General features: G+C 40.2%; 1 protein-coding gene across 2 annotated transcripts in view; it reads left to right on the top strand.

Moving 5' to 3' along the window:
- The window catches only part of CUX1 (cut like homeobox 1), a 363,893-nt gene that overhangs the window by 260,910 nt on the left and 88,778 nt on the right, over positions 1–14,205 (top strand). The window contains exon 20 of one of the 2 annotated variants that reach the window (XM_070932084.1): positions 304–360. The exons of the other annotated variant lie outside the window; for it this stretch is intronic. Within the exon in view, the coding sequence (XP_070788185.1) occupies positions 304–360 (57 nt within the window). The remainder of the gene's footprint in view (positions 1–303; positions 361–14,205) is intronic. 2 annotated transcript variants of the gene reach the window in all.

Raw genomic sequence — 14,205 nt, 5'->3', positions numbered from 1 at the left:
ATAAGAGAGGAAATCTGGATAGATCCAAATTTAATGTTCGGTTGGGAATTAACTAGATTTCCATTGTTACCAAAATCCCATCAGTCACAGCCATTTTGGCCAACAATCAGGGTGGATGAGAACTTTCAGTCTGGCTAATCTGGAGCACCAGAGATTTGCCACTCCTGATATTTAAAAATATGGAAACCAGGTTGTTTTACTATGCTGCTTTGCTTTGATCAGCCATTTACTGGGACTTGCTTTGCTTTCAAATTGTATCTTCTCTCATATCTCTTTCTTATCATCCTCCTTTTCTTTCTCCAGTCCTTCATTCTGTGTCATCACTGCAAGACTCTCTTCAGCAGGGATGTGCAAGCTCAGGTAATCAGCTGCTTCATTATGAAATCTGTTGCTTTGTTGTGCTACATGTTTCTCTTTCTAACGGAACAGGTGTGTACCTGTGATGGTGGTGGGTGAACTTCTATTTATTTCTGACGTGTTAGAAAGCTGCTTTCCTTTTCCTGGAATTATTTTAAATTACCAGGTTTAACTCTTTGCCCTTTTCTTGTTATACAGCTTGTTTTCCAATGTCTAAAGCATAGAAAAGAGCAACACAATATAGGTGGAAAGTGAAGAACCATAGTGTGACTTGCCACAATATCTAAAACTTCTCAAAACATTTTTATAAATTAAAATTCTACAGACAGTCTCTAGAATAACACTGTAAGACTCCTAAGGGTGTTTATGAGGCATTTGGGGCACCAAATAAATAGGTAGTTATGTAGCCAGAAGAAGAAGAAATGTGATTTTTTAAAAATTTCCTCCTCATTTTTAATTTTCCATGGAGTTTACATATTGATTCCCTTCTGATTTCGACAACACTTTGACAACTTTTGTACTGTGTATCTTTCCTTCCTTAGCCTCCAAATTATTGGAATTCAACTTTTCTGGTTTTATCATAGATTCATTAAACTGAGCTTATAAGGTTTCCAGCAAAATTAATTGGAAGAGTCATTGCAACGAAAGCAAATTTTTTATAGATGTGTGCTCAACAGCATTTATTTAAGACATTGATGAGTTCTTCTTTAATTCAAAAATTTCCAAAATGGTATATAGCAACCAGAAAAGGATATTGGTTGTAGGCTGCAATTTTATTCATATATTCCTATCTGATCTAGATTTCGCTACCTTTCATGTTGCTGTGGAAAATAAATAGGAGCATTGGGCAGTGTTGGAAGCCCTGAATTCTGAGTTTTAGTCCCTCTTTTCAAAGAAATATCCCATTAACTTGCATGAACTAAAAAAAAAAAAAAAAAAACCACAGAAAAATTGGAAGAAAAATTTCGTAGTAAAAAGACAAAATGCTGAAGGACAGTGGTGCAGAGGGGAAGGGAAAAGCAAGAAACAGTTTGTGAAGGTCAGAATAAGATATTTAGTAGAAAAGTGGTTTTACTTCTTATGATCAGCTGAACTTTGCTGGTGGCCTTGCTGGGATAGAGTTGCAATTGAGGAAATTTTCTACAGCATTCAACAGCCAGAGTCTCCTTGCCAAGAAGTTCTACTGGGAGGCAAAAAGAGCAGCCGCCTCCCGACTCAGAGATGAGTGCAAAATCTGCTTCTCCGCAGGCTCAAGACAACTGTTGATTGGAAACAAGTGTTCCTTTTGATAGGGAGGGAAGACGCAGTCTCTTGGCAATTGCTGTTACACAGCCTTTGATGAATGCAGCCAAAGCTGCCTTTCTCTTCCATAGTGTTCCAAAAGATGAGATAAGGTATACCTCCATCTTTTGATTAGAAGCACTCAAAGGCACCTGGGTGGCCACTGTGAGAGCAGGGTTTCCTGCAGTGGTGAAATCTGAACCGGTTCGCTTGCCACGCATGCGTGCTGCGTGACAAGTGTGCTGCGTACGCACGCACACGCATGCACAATTGGCACCAAAAGGAGGCTTGGGAAGGTAAGTAAAACTTTTTTAAAGCATTTTTTGCTATTGGTTCGGCCGAATAGGTAGTAAAAAAAGCTTTTAAAAAGTAAAAAAAAAGGTTCTCAGCTGTGATCTTGGGAACCTTTTTTTTTTTTTTACCTTTTTAAAGCATTTTTTTATTACCAGTTCGGGTGAATAGGTAGTAAAAAAATGCTTTAAAAAAGTAAAAAATAAAGGCTCGGACAATCACAGCTATGCCATGCGATTGTCTGAGCCTTTTTTTTTTTTTCCTTTTTTAAAGCATTTTTTACTACCTATTCACCTGAACCAGTAGTAAAAAAATGCTTAAAAAGTTAAAAAAAAAAAAAAAGTTCCATGATTGCGCGTCGCTCAGTTGATTGTCAGAACTTTTTTTTTTACAATTTTTTACTACCGGTTTGGCGGACCAGTAGCATTTTTTACTACCGGTTCAGGCGAACCGGCCCAAACCGGTAGCATTTTATCCCTGGTTTCCTGAATATTATAATGAGATTTTGTAAAGCGTGTTTTAAGACTTGTTTATTTATCAAATCAGAACTCAGGTCCTTGTGTTTGTTAATATGTAATACAAATCATAACAAAAACCGATATTAGTTACTGCAATAAAACCAGAAGTGCCTAAAATAAGTAACCCATATGAGTCGGCTTTTTAAAAGCTGAAATATTTTGGATTGAGCTTGAGTTTTTGTGTAAGCTAAACTTGTTCTAAATTTGAATTAATTAAACTGCTAGGCTCGCATAACATGCTCTGCCCAAACAAATAATATCCTGTGGCTTAATTCTGTGGCTTTTTCAACGACATACAAGACAGTCATTGGATTTTCACTCTGCTGAACCACAGACTGCCCAACGACATTGTACCTTGTCTAGACTAGCCCAGTACATGACCTCAGCCATCAAAAGTAATCTTTAATATAAATATCATCATTCCCTCTCATAGTTTAGCAAGCATAGTGGAAAGCAGGCTGATGGTAGAGTAGACCAATGCATGCCTGAAAATTGAAATCACCAGCTACATCTGATATAGAGAGAGAGATTCACGTGACCTGGGCCTGGCCCTGGCCCACAAAGTCAATGGCAACTTCAAATACTGCTTATTTTTCTTCCAAATTCACTCTGTGGGATGGAGGGAATACCTGATTTGGTTTCATGGAGAGGAAGGGAGGGGAGGAGGGAGAGAGAGAGAGATTTTATTAAGCCTATGGGCTTCAACAGTCGGGAGTAGCCTAGCTCTCTCTTCTCTGCTTTTTCTGATGGGGTGTGAGTACAAACCCATTGTCTAGGAGTGTTATCAGTAAGGGTTTCCCTGGGTTTTGAAATCAGAACTCTTCATCCGTGTATACGGTTCGGGGCATCTCATGAGACTTGCAAATGCTTATATTTCTTCCTGGGTATCATTTATCATTTCAGGCTTTGTGGTGCTTAGAATTGTGCAATTGTCAAGGGAAGGGATTGGAGAATCTAATTAAAGAGATTTTTTAAAATTAAAATCACCTGTGAGATCATTTGTACTGCACAATTTGGACACGGCCTCTTCTGGTGATTAATTGAACCCCTCTAATATCCCAGTGAAGAGGGTCAGGTGGCAATGTCATTGGCTGCCACTGGCTGGTTTGCTCAGTTTCTGGCAAAGGACTAAAGGGAAAAGAAATGCCCGATTAAGGAAGCGGACAGCTGGAAAGGAGAGAGATTGAGAGGAATTTGGGAGAGCAAATAGTGCAGATCCGTGCAGGAAGGCGAATGGAAAGGAGAAGGCAAATGATATGATATGATTATGTCAGAAAGAAAAAGGAGGCACATGGCCAAGACCTCTAAAGGCAAGAAACCACAGATTTGATTTTAAGTAACTGACTAAATTACTGGCTGCAAGCTTGTAGTCACTTCGTATAATGCATTTAAGCCACAAATGTTGTAAAGGAAAAGTTCTTACTCCAAAAAAAACATTTATTTGGGGAATGGTAGTTCATCCAACAGTTATTCTGTTAACTCTGGGCCCAGGAGGCCTATCTTCCCTTTCCCACACAGCCTGGTGGAGGCCTTCGCTTCTCCACTGGTTGTTTTGTAGACCAAAATCTGTGAAATCCTCTCCCACAAGACTCGTACAAGGCACAGAATGTAAAAACCCTTTGCCTATGAAACTGCTGTCTTATGCATGAAGGTTGAAGTATGATGGGTCCTAGCAAATGCATGGTTTAAGATAGGGGCATGCAATCTTTTGGGGCCCGAAGGCCGTACTTGGACTTCTAATAGCATGCTGGGGTTATACTGGGAAGGACCAGAACAAAAACTAAATTAAATTAAATTGGCATTACAATTAACGTAACTAAAATCGGTAATACTTGTGTGTTTAATCATTGTAAAAGTTGGCACAAATTTCTGAAAGGCTGTCAGAACTACAGACAGACCTGGGATGGGGACACCAATTGGATACTCTGCTTTAAAGCTCCTGAGAATAGTAGACCTAAGTGTTGGAGAAGGGTTCCACTGAGGTTGTTGTGGAATTCTGAGTAAACAACATGCTTGAAAGCCTTTGAAATGAATCTAGCATCTAAAGTACGACTCAGAGAATGGCCTCTGAGGCAAACCATTGCAGTGTTGTAGCTTGGCCCAGAAACAAGCTGCCCTTAGACCAGACCTGGGCCTTTTATGGCCCACAGGCCACATCTGGCCCATGAGTAGTCCCTGTCCAGCCCATGGTGTGGTGGGGGCAGTGGCGGCCCTCCACAAAAGTCCCAGTTTCTCATTTGGCCTCTTGGGAAAATTAATTGCTTGCCCCCGTCTCAGAGTATCTTGGTTTTAAGCCTTTTAGAGCTTGAAATGTGAAATCCAGTTAGATGTACCTTTTGTTTTGCACCTCTAATTTTCTCCCAGAACCACCTAAAGGCCTTTGCATTCTTTTCCTATGGCCCATAATTCCTCCAGCCTAAGACAGCAGTTCCAAACCCAACATTTTGTAATGGAAAAAGAACTGAAATCTGCTTGTAGTTCTTTTAGTTTATAGACACATTCCGAGATCAACTGTTGTGTTGGGAACAGCAGCAAGCCCTTTGCACTTAGTTAGCAAGCGCTAGCTGAAGCATTCAAGATCGAGGGCTCTGGCACACGGATACATTAACCTTAGTTGAATAAAAGAACTCCTTCCTGTAGGGACTTTAAGGTGTTTCTCTGTGAATAAGCATTGGGAGCTGATGGTGAAAAGTAGATTTTGATGCTGGATTGTTGCTGCTTCTTGGATAGGGCCTTGAAATGGATTTTACTGTAGTGTAGCAATAGCAGTTAGATTTATATACCGCTTCACAGTGCTTTACAGCCCTCTCTAAGCAGTTTACAGTCAGCCTATTGCCCACAACAATCTGGGTCCTCATTTTACTCACCTCGGAAGGATGGAAGGTTGAGTCAACCTTGAGCCTGCTATATGGCATTCTAACCCCTGTGGGACCACAGCTCTTTCATGTAATAAAATATGACACAGAAGTCAGCAAGGTTTAAGAGAAATTAAGAGAAATAAAAGCAATAAAAATTGTTAAAGAAGTAAAGAAAAGTAGTAAGTGAAAAGGTGCAAAGAAAGAAACATGAAACAAAAAGTTATAAAGAAGCGGCTTCCCATTTTCTTAACAACATTGCAGTACATTTATGTTTTATTCTGCCTAAAGTTGCAACATAATAAAACAGGTAAAGGGCTTTTTCTAAGTCAGTTGACCATGCTTCCTGGGAATACTGCAAGTTGAGTTCCAGCATATCTTAGTGAGCAATAGGCTGGAGAAAACTGCTTTGGCTAAATAATAGCACATGGGTTTTTTTCAGGCATAAGAAATCTAAGAAAACTGCTCTCGTGCGCGTGTTCTATACTTCCTCAAATGTACATAATAGTTTTCCAAGCATATGTAAACATTGGATAAAAGACAAATGCATGACGTAGTAGATTTTTGCTGAGAGAGCAAGGTTCAAATTCCCTTTCCTTTGGTGATTTTGATCAAGTCGATCTCTTAGCCCAATTTTTCATGAGGATTATAAGTAGAAAAGAAGGGAAAGACTTAAAACAGTGCTCTGGAAAAAAAAAGCTGCATAGTTGCAAATGTTATTAGACACAATTGTCATCATCTCTTACTGGATAGTATTGATTGTATTGTGTAGGAATTAGTATCTGGGTGACTACAAGTTCCTCAGCTCTGCTTTGAGGGACCCTGCTCTGATTGAGAAATTGATTTAAGAGCATTTGAAATCATTAAAAGTTAGACATTTTTTTCCTGTCATTTTCACTGAATAGAAATTAGCCACCCTTTCAATTCAAAGCAAGATTTTTAATGACAAATATTATCTTGGGTGAAACGTTCCCTTCTGTATAAGTAAGAAAGGAGAATAATTTTTCAAATGTCCTCTTGCAAAACAAAGTATATTTCTGTGTTATAAAACCATTGCTTTTCTCATAAGCGGTTTGTGCAGATCTAATTGTACAATGGATCAAGTTAGAACTATTTAATTAACTAACTAAAAAATGAATTAATAAAATAGATTTTATTCTATTTAACCTATTAGTGAACCTTCTATACCATTTCTGAGTCTATGAAGTGTTTTGGCTTCAGGTCTGTTGAATTTTAGCTGTGTAAATAGGTGTGGACAGCGAAGGACCATACCCTCCCCTGCTGACTTTCAAGATTGAGTAGACTCCATTGCCTGAATATTTTCTCCTTCTCTAAGGTAGATGTGCCAGACGGTGGTTGATCTGGATGAAAAATGAGCTCTTAGTAGAAAGACATATATGGTTTGGCATCTGTAATTTCTTTAGTAACCAGACCAGCTTAGAACATTTTCACATAGGGTGTTTTTTTTTTTTTTTGTTCTGGATATAAGCTCTGCAAGGGGGTGCGGTGGCTCAGTAGCTAAGACGCTGAGCTTGTCAATCAAAAGATTGGCAGTTCAGCGGTTCGAATCCCTAGTGCCGTGTAACAGGGTGAGCTCCCGTTACTTGTCCCAGCTTCTGCCAACCTAGCAGTTCGAAAGCATGTAAAAAATGCAAGTAGAAAAATAGGGACCACCTTTGGTGGGAAGGTAACAGCGTTCAGTGCACTTTTGGCATTTAGTCATGCCGGCCACATGACCACGGAGACATCTTCGGACAGCGCTGGCTCTTCGTCTTTGAAACGGAGATGAGCACCGCCCCCTAGAGTCGGGAATGACTAGCACATATGTGCGAGGGGAACCTTTACCTTTATCTTTATAAGCTCTGCATCCCTCTAATTGACACACTTTGAAGCCATTTGTTTCTAGCACTGATGTAGTATAACTAAAACACATAAAAAGACCATCTTTTCAGTGCTTTGGCTAGAAATAACTTCAGTGTCAAAAGTAGATGATTTGATATTTTTGGCTCAAGCTAACTGGTCAGTACTGATTTTAAAAAAGCAGAAAGGGAAAATGATTACAAATTATTTTAAAGCTACAATGTGAGGCGTTGGGAACTGGAAATGGTGTGGAAATGCCCTTACACTCTCAGTTGACTAGTAATAATCAAGTCCCTTCAATATATAAACATCACATATGGATATATAAATAATAAAGGAATAAATAAATCCTATTGTTTCAGAGCACTAATGTAACCCAGGGTCAGAAATTCGGTTTTCTTACAAATTTACTTTGAGTGTCCCTCACCACAAAGCAATTTTATGTCTATGTCCTGGAAAATAAAGGATTTAGAGACGGAGCGGTATAGAGCTCCCATCAGAGTAATCCATCAAAGTTGGTGGCTGTTGAAATTAAATGAGGAAGTGAACAGAGTGAGCCATGTGGATGACTAGTGGGGGGGAAAAAACTAGAAGCGTTTCAGCATTAGGCCCTTCAGAACTACTTAACGTATTATTACAGTGAAGAGAGACAATCGGAGCTGCACCATTTCAAAATTTCAGTGCCAAATAAATGAGGACTACTTTCATTGTAACATCTATATAAGTCTGAATATGCTCCCTTCCTCTTAGTGTGCAGTAGGAAAGAGTCTGTCTGAGATGTTTACTCAAACTAATTTTTTAGGCCGGGCTCAAGCCCCTCTTATCTGATTGTTGCCTTCAAGGCAATTCCCTATTTCCTCTGCCTGAATTTGGAAGCATGCAAGAATTCACAATACTGTTTCACTCCATTTCCCTACCTAGCTGTACAACTATCGGTTTCAGTGCCTTCAAATATGCTTCCGTGTAAAAAGCTTATGGATTGTTGTGTGCAGAGTAAGTGGACATACTAAACCTTTCTTGCTACAGCTCTATGACTTGAAGGAATAAGATGCAAAGGAGCAGCATAACATCTAGAATGCTACAACTTTTTTCTGCCCCATTTATATGTAGCAGAATCATACAGGATTTCCATTTGAGTCAGAAAATAGATACTTACATCATTTCAACACATTTGAATGTTCCACTTTAGGGACTCATTGTACAGTGAGAAAGACTCTGGGTAAACCTTTTATCTGGCCCTGCAGGGGATTGATTTCCAGAGCAATACAGATAGTCCTCAACTTATGACCACAATAGAGCCCAAAATTTCTGTTGTTAAGTGAAACATTTGTTAAGTGTATCTTATCCAATTTTACGACCTTTCTTGCCACAATTGTTAAGTGAATCATTGTTGTTGATACATTAGTAACCTGGTTGTTAAGTGAATCTGGCTTCCCCCATTGACTTTGCTTGTTAGAAAGTTTTTTAAAAGGGGATCAGATGACCTTGGGATACTGCAACCATCATAAATACATGCCACTTGCCAGGCATCTGAATTTTGATCACATGATCCTACAGATGCTACAAAAGTGGTAACTGTGAAAAACAGTCATAAGTCACTTTCCAGTGCCGTTGTAACTTTGAATGGTCACTAAATGAACTGTTGTAAGTCAAGGAGTACCTGTACTGTATTTAGGAGGCAAGTCGAGAGAGAGAGAGAAAAAGGCAGAAGCAGAGCAGAGCACCCTGGAAAAGAAATATATGGTAATCATTTATTTCATTAAAAATAATCTACCTTTACAGAAGAGATCTCACTGAAATTATCACTCTAAACTAATATTTCTCCAGCTCAGCAACTTTGTGAGGACTTCATTTGTCAGAATTCCCCAGATGTGCTGAAGTTGAGAAACAGTGGTCTAGACTATGACATTTCTTATATGCCGGATTCTTGTCACTGGTGGCATCTTAGTACATGCTGTTCCTGTGATGTGGAAAACTAGCAAGTTGAGGGGGAAATATTCACCTACTGTCCTCCCTCCTAGTTTCTGATGCAGGGAAGTTGGGATATTTTTCAGGGATCTGAAGAGGTACAGCTGAGATATACATTTATATTTGTACCCTATCCTGCTTATTCCCCTGTAATAACATCTACCTTCAGAAAAAAGATCATATTAAAAAAAAAGACAAGAAAAAGAAAAAAAATAAGGTCGTATTAAGAACGGGAGGCAAAGTTATCCTTCTTTTTCTCTTCACCCCCTACCATTGTTCTTCCTAGTGTAATTCATTATAGATTGCTTTTTTTTCCCCATATCTGATTCTCTTCCCCTTCCCCTCCCCCTCCTTCCCCCACATCTTCCTATTTGGAACTTGGGTCCTAAAAATAGTGCCAATCAACTGGCAGATGTTGCATTTGCCCTTTTGCTGAAGGGGCAAGAATTAGTCTGTCAGTGGGTACCTAAATAAAGCAGTGAAAACTGCCTTTTGTACAAAAACTTTGCAATTACTATTCTCAGAGCTTGCACTGTTTTATTTTATGAGAGACAAGAAAGGCATATTCGGTAAGCAAATGTAGAGAGAGGGAGGAATGATCAGATATCAAGATCCAGTAGAAGATCATTACTGATTTCATTGAGATTGTAGATAAGAACATCCTGACATGTTATCTGTTGCCAAGACCTGTTAATACAATCCGTTCATATAAATTATGAGGTACGCTTTTGTGTCAATTTGTCTCCACAAAAGCATCATGTAAATGAAAGAGGAATTAAAAATTAGCAGCGGTTAGAACTTATCTTGCTCATCGTGATGACTTTGAAAAATGCTGGACTAAATCTCTCATAATTCCCAATCAACCATGCCTGCACAACACTAAAAAAAAGAAGGAATTATATTTCTGAGTTTTTCACTTTTAGGAAAACAAACAGCAAATCGGCCGATTTCATGGATGAAAAAGTTTTTCTCTTTACAGGACTGTCACATCTGTCCTGCAGAAGTTTGGATGACCATTAGATGGCAGCAAAGATACAGAGAACTTCAGCTGTTTGCTGCCATCTAATGGTGGTATGTTGTTGTTGTTTTTGCACATTAGGTATGGTATTTCTAATCAGTTCCCTTAGGAATAGTGATTGTTTTAAAAATTTAAATGGTTTATTGTCAAAACAAGAACTGCATTATACAGGCCTTATTGTCTGTGTCTCATTATATCAAAACTCAATGAAAGGGTTCTTTTTCCAATACAGTAATAAATGGTGGGGCTTCCTGATGTGACATGTTATGATGGTCCATAATCAGATGCCCTGAAAGAGCATTTTTCATCCATTCATAAAGCTATCAGGTTTACAAAGCCATCAGCTTCCTAAATAATACAATAATTTACAGTATAATCATGTGTATTATAATTTAATAATTTATATTACAATAATATAAATGATAGCTCACAAAGCTATTGGAAAAAATTGTTACATGTTTAAAGCCTGTTGACTACTTCATTTATTTAAAAATAGATTCCCCCCCCCCCACATTAAAATGAGAAGATTGTGCTAAAGTTAATAAGAATATAGTAAGGTAAAGAGATGAGGAATTCTACATAATTTTTATTTTCTTTTGGGAGGGGTGCAGGTGGCTTGTCTTAAATTCAGGGCTGGGTACCTTTGGGTTAAATGCAGTCCCTTAGAACATATAGCTATTATACGAACCAGGAGTTTAAAGCAAAAATGCCCACCTATATTAGTCCTGTTCTATATTCTATACCAGAGTTGGCAAACCTTTTCGCCACTGAGTGCTGAAAAGTGTGTGTGGGGGGGCACACACATGCATTCCAGAAACTGGAAGAGCAGTCGCCCAGTAGGCATGTGTGCACCAGGAAGATGATCTTCCTGTTTCCGGCATGCACATGCGCCCCGGCCACCTTGTCTTCTGGTTTCTGGCGTTCATGCGCGCATGAAGACCAGCTGGCCAGAGCACATGCGCACACTGGAAACTGGAAGATCATTTTCCCAGCATGTGCATGCAGTACGGGCGGCTGCTCTTCCGGTTTCCGGTGCTCCCATGCATGTGAAGACCAGTTGGCCAGCCCACCAGAACCCAGAAGAGCAACGGGTGATGGCTCACATGCCCAGAGAGATGGCTCTGCATGCCACTTCTGGCACACATGCCATAGATTCACCATCACAGTTTTATACTATTGTCTTGCTTTTCCCCACCCTCCACCCCCTCCTTTCTTACCTGTAATTAGATTATAGAATTGTCAGCATGGGCCTCCTTTTTTAAAAAAAAAAATATCTGTGTACGGTGCTGGGAAACTTTAGGTGCTACGTAAATAATAAATAGCAGTTTTAACAATGATTTACCAGACAGTTATCTGATGTAAGCAGGCTTGCCTGGCCTCCCATTTGTTTCAGTGCAATTTGCGCAGATCTTCCATAGAGAATTTCTCATTATGTTTTGATAATCTGTTCTGAGAGAATTAATCTTCTGCCACCCTCTCAACCTTTATTTATTTAAAATAAAGTTTAAAATGTGCACTAATTACCAGTGATGGGGAGGGGGCCCATGGAGAAGCAAGGGGAAAGCAAAAGAAGACAATTTTCTTTCTAATTCTTGGCAGGATCGGGGGGGGGGAGAGAGAGAGAGAGAGAGAGAGGGAGAGAGAGGGAGAGAGAGGGAGAGAGAGAGAGAATATTCATGTAGAAATTTAGGCTAGCACTGGGACTCCCCAGGGGCAACTGAAAGATGTTATAATCAATTACCACATCATAACACTGATCTATGATAATTACTGAGCCTTCCTCCCGAGACAGTGCAGCAGTTGGTTGGGATGCTGTTCATTCATGCTCCACTGCCTGATTAATATGCAAATAATAGGGTGATTGTGGGATGAATGTGGAAAGAGAGTTGGCTGGTAGTGTGCCTACCGATGCAGGAAAATGATAAATTACTTTTTACTGACTGTCCTACATATAAGTACCCTCTCTCAACAGATTTTTTTTTTTTTAATCGCAAATTTTACCATTTCAGGGAAGCAAAGGCTAGTGTGTCTTTAAGGATGTGTAAAATAATGTGTCTTAATGTATCTGTTAGGCTATTGGAAGGGCTTTGGAGCTAACACTGTTTTTTTTCAGAAGCTGGAAGGCAAGTTTATAACATTGAATGTTATAAAAGACAGTTAACGCCACTGTCCTGCGGTGAAGTGTTGGGAGTTCAGCTAAAATGGGTATGAAGCCAGAAGTGAGAGGAACAGTATCTGTGCTGGCTGAGCATTTGTTTTGAATGCAGCAGATTCCAAGTTCAATCCCAACATCTCCAGTTAAATAATCCCAAATTGCAGGATTGGATAAAGCAGCCGTCTCCAAACTTTCTGGCTCGGTGGTTTGGCAGAGGTGGTGGCAGCAGTGGGAGAGTTAAAGGGGATGGTTTCATGTGTGCACACACTACTTTCACAAATGCAGCTTCATACATGCATGTGCATGCACTCGGCCCCCACTTCCATGGCCCCAGTTCCAAATGGGCTCCAGCCCGGCACTGGACTGAGCACCAGGGGTGGGGACCCCTCATGGGATAAAGGATTCTGCTTAAGAACTTGGAAGCATTTTTTAAAACAATGAAAGAAAGTATGCTACACTCTACACCAGGGATGTCAAACTCAAGGCCCGAGGGTTGGATCCAGCCCGCGGGGTGTTCAGATCTGACCAGCAGAGCCACCCTGGAAACAGCGAAGGACCAGCTCGCGGTGCCTCTGCCAGCGAAAACAGAGCCCATGGACGGCCCTCCCAAGCTCTGTTTTCTCTGGCAGAGGGTTGCAAGAGGCAGTCTCAGGCGAAAACGTAGCTCGGGAGCCTCTTTTCACTGGCTGAGCACTCAGGCCACCACAGGCGCACCCAGTTGAGCTGGCCAGCCCCCCCTCCGAGGTCAAACACAGTCCTGATGTGGCCCTCAATGAAATAGAGTTTGACACTCCTGCTCTACACTGTGCGGTTTAAACAGTTCTCGCTCCATTTAAGTAAAGTGAATCTGCTTTATATTTTTCTTTTGCGAAAAGAAGAGAATTCGGGGGAAATTCTCAAGAGAAAATTCCCATGCCATGTACTGCACTTATTCGGTTTTGAGGTGGCCAAGAGGTTTATGAGAATGCCTTTCATTTTAAAATCACTTCTCTGATGGATAGATAAGAGGGATTTTGGCATCACTTTATGCTAGACTAGATAAATCAATAGTTATAAAGAAGTTAGTAATGGGATTTTAGCAGAATAGAAGTTTGAAGTCTTCAGAAATACCTTGGTTGATATTAATGGCCTTAAAAAGAAAGTGGAGAAATCTATGTCCAGAGGAAGCTATCCATGTTATTGGGTGATCCTATGTCTGAAGATTGAACTGGATAGGAAAAGCCATACTTAACCACTTGTAGGCTCCTCCCCTATAAAGGAGCCATAATCTTGTTCTTACTTATTCTGGAGAAGGACTACATCAAGAATATTCAGAAAATAGTCAAACATCTATGAATGGAACAGATCCTAATAGCTGTAATAGCTTTCAGTTCTACTTGAGAGAAGAACAGTTGTTTTGCATTAAATAATTCTTAAAAGCATAACATAGTACAGTCCTGGATTCTTCTGCATGGATCATCTCCCCTCCCCACCCCACCCATGCACATATAAAAAGACGTACAACCAGTGGTGGGTTGCCCCCGGTTCAGACCGGTTTGTAAGAACCGGTAGTAAAACCAGCAGGAGGCTCCGCCCACTGACCTGGACGTCATCATAGGTGATCTGCACATGCGCAGAAGAGCGGGCGTGCGTGGGCGGGCGTGATGTGAACCGGTAGTAAAGGTGAGTAGAACCCACCTCCTGCATACAACAGCACATTTTTCCTCCATTTTCCCTCACCCTCCCATACCTTGTCTCATTTGACTTTCCAAAACAACGTCAAGAAATCTCTTTTCTTGCCTGCCACTGCTGCCTTTTCCTTACCGCACACATCTGCATTGGGTAAGTTTAGGACTGCACTCTCCAATATTTTATATGACAGTAATAAGTAATAATAATTCTGAAGTGCATATGCGATTTAGG

This window comes from Pituophis catenifer, unplaced genomic scaffold (assembly GCF_029215685.1).
Source record: "Pituophis catenifer annectens isolate HBS135680 unplaced genomic scaffold, rPitCat1.0.hap2 SCAF_1, whole genome shotgun sequence".
NCBI classification, from domain to species: domain Eukaryota; kingdom Metazoa; phylum Chordata; class Lepidosauria; order Squamata; family Colubridae; genus Pituophis; species Pituophis catenifer.
The sequence above is the reverse complement of the archived record's forward strand: the minus strand, read 5'-3'. Positions and strand labels throughout refer to the sequence as shown.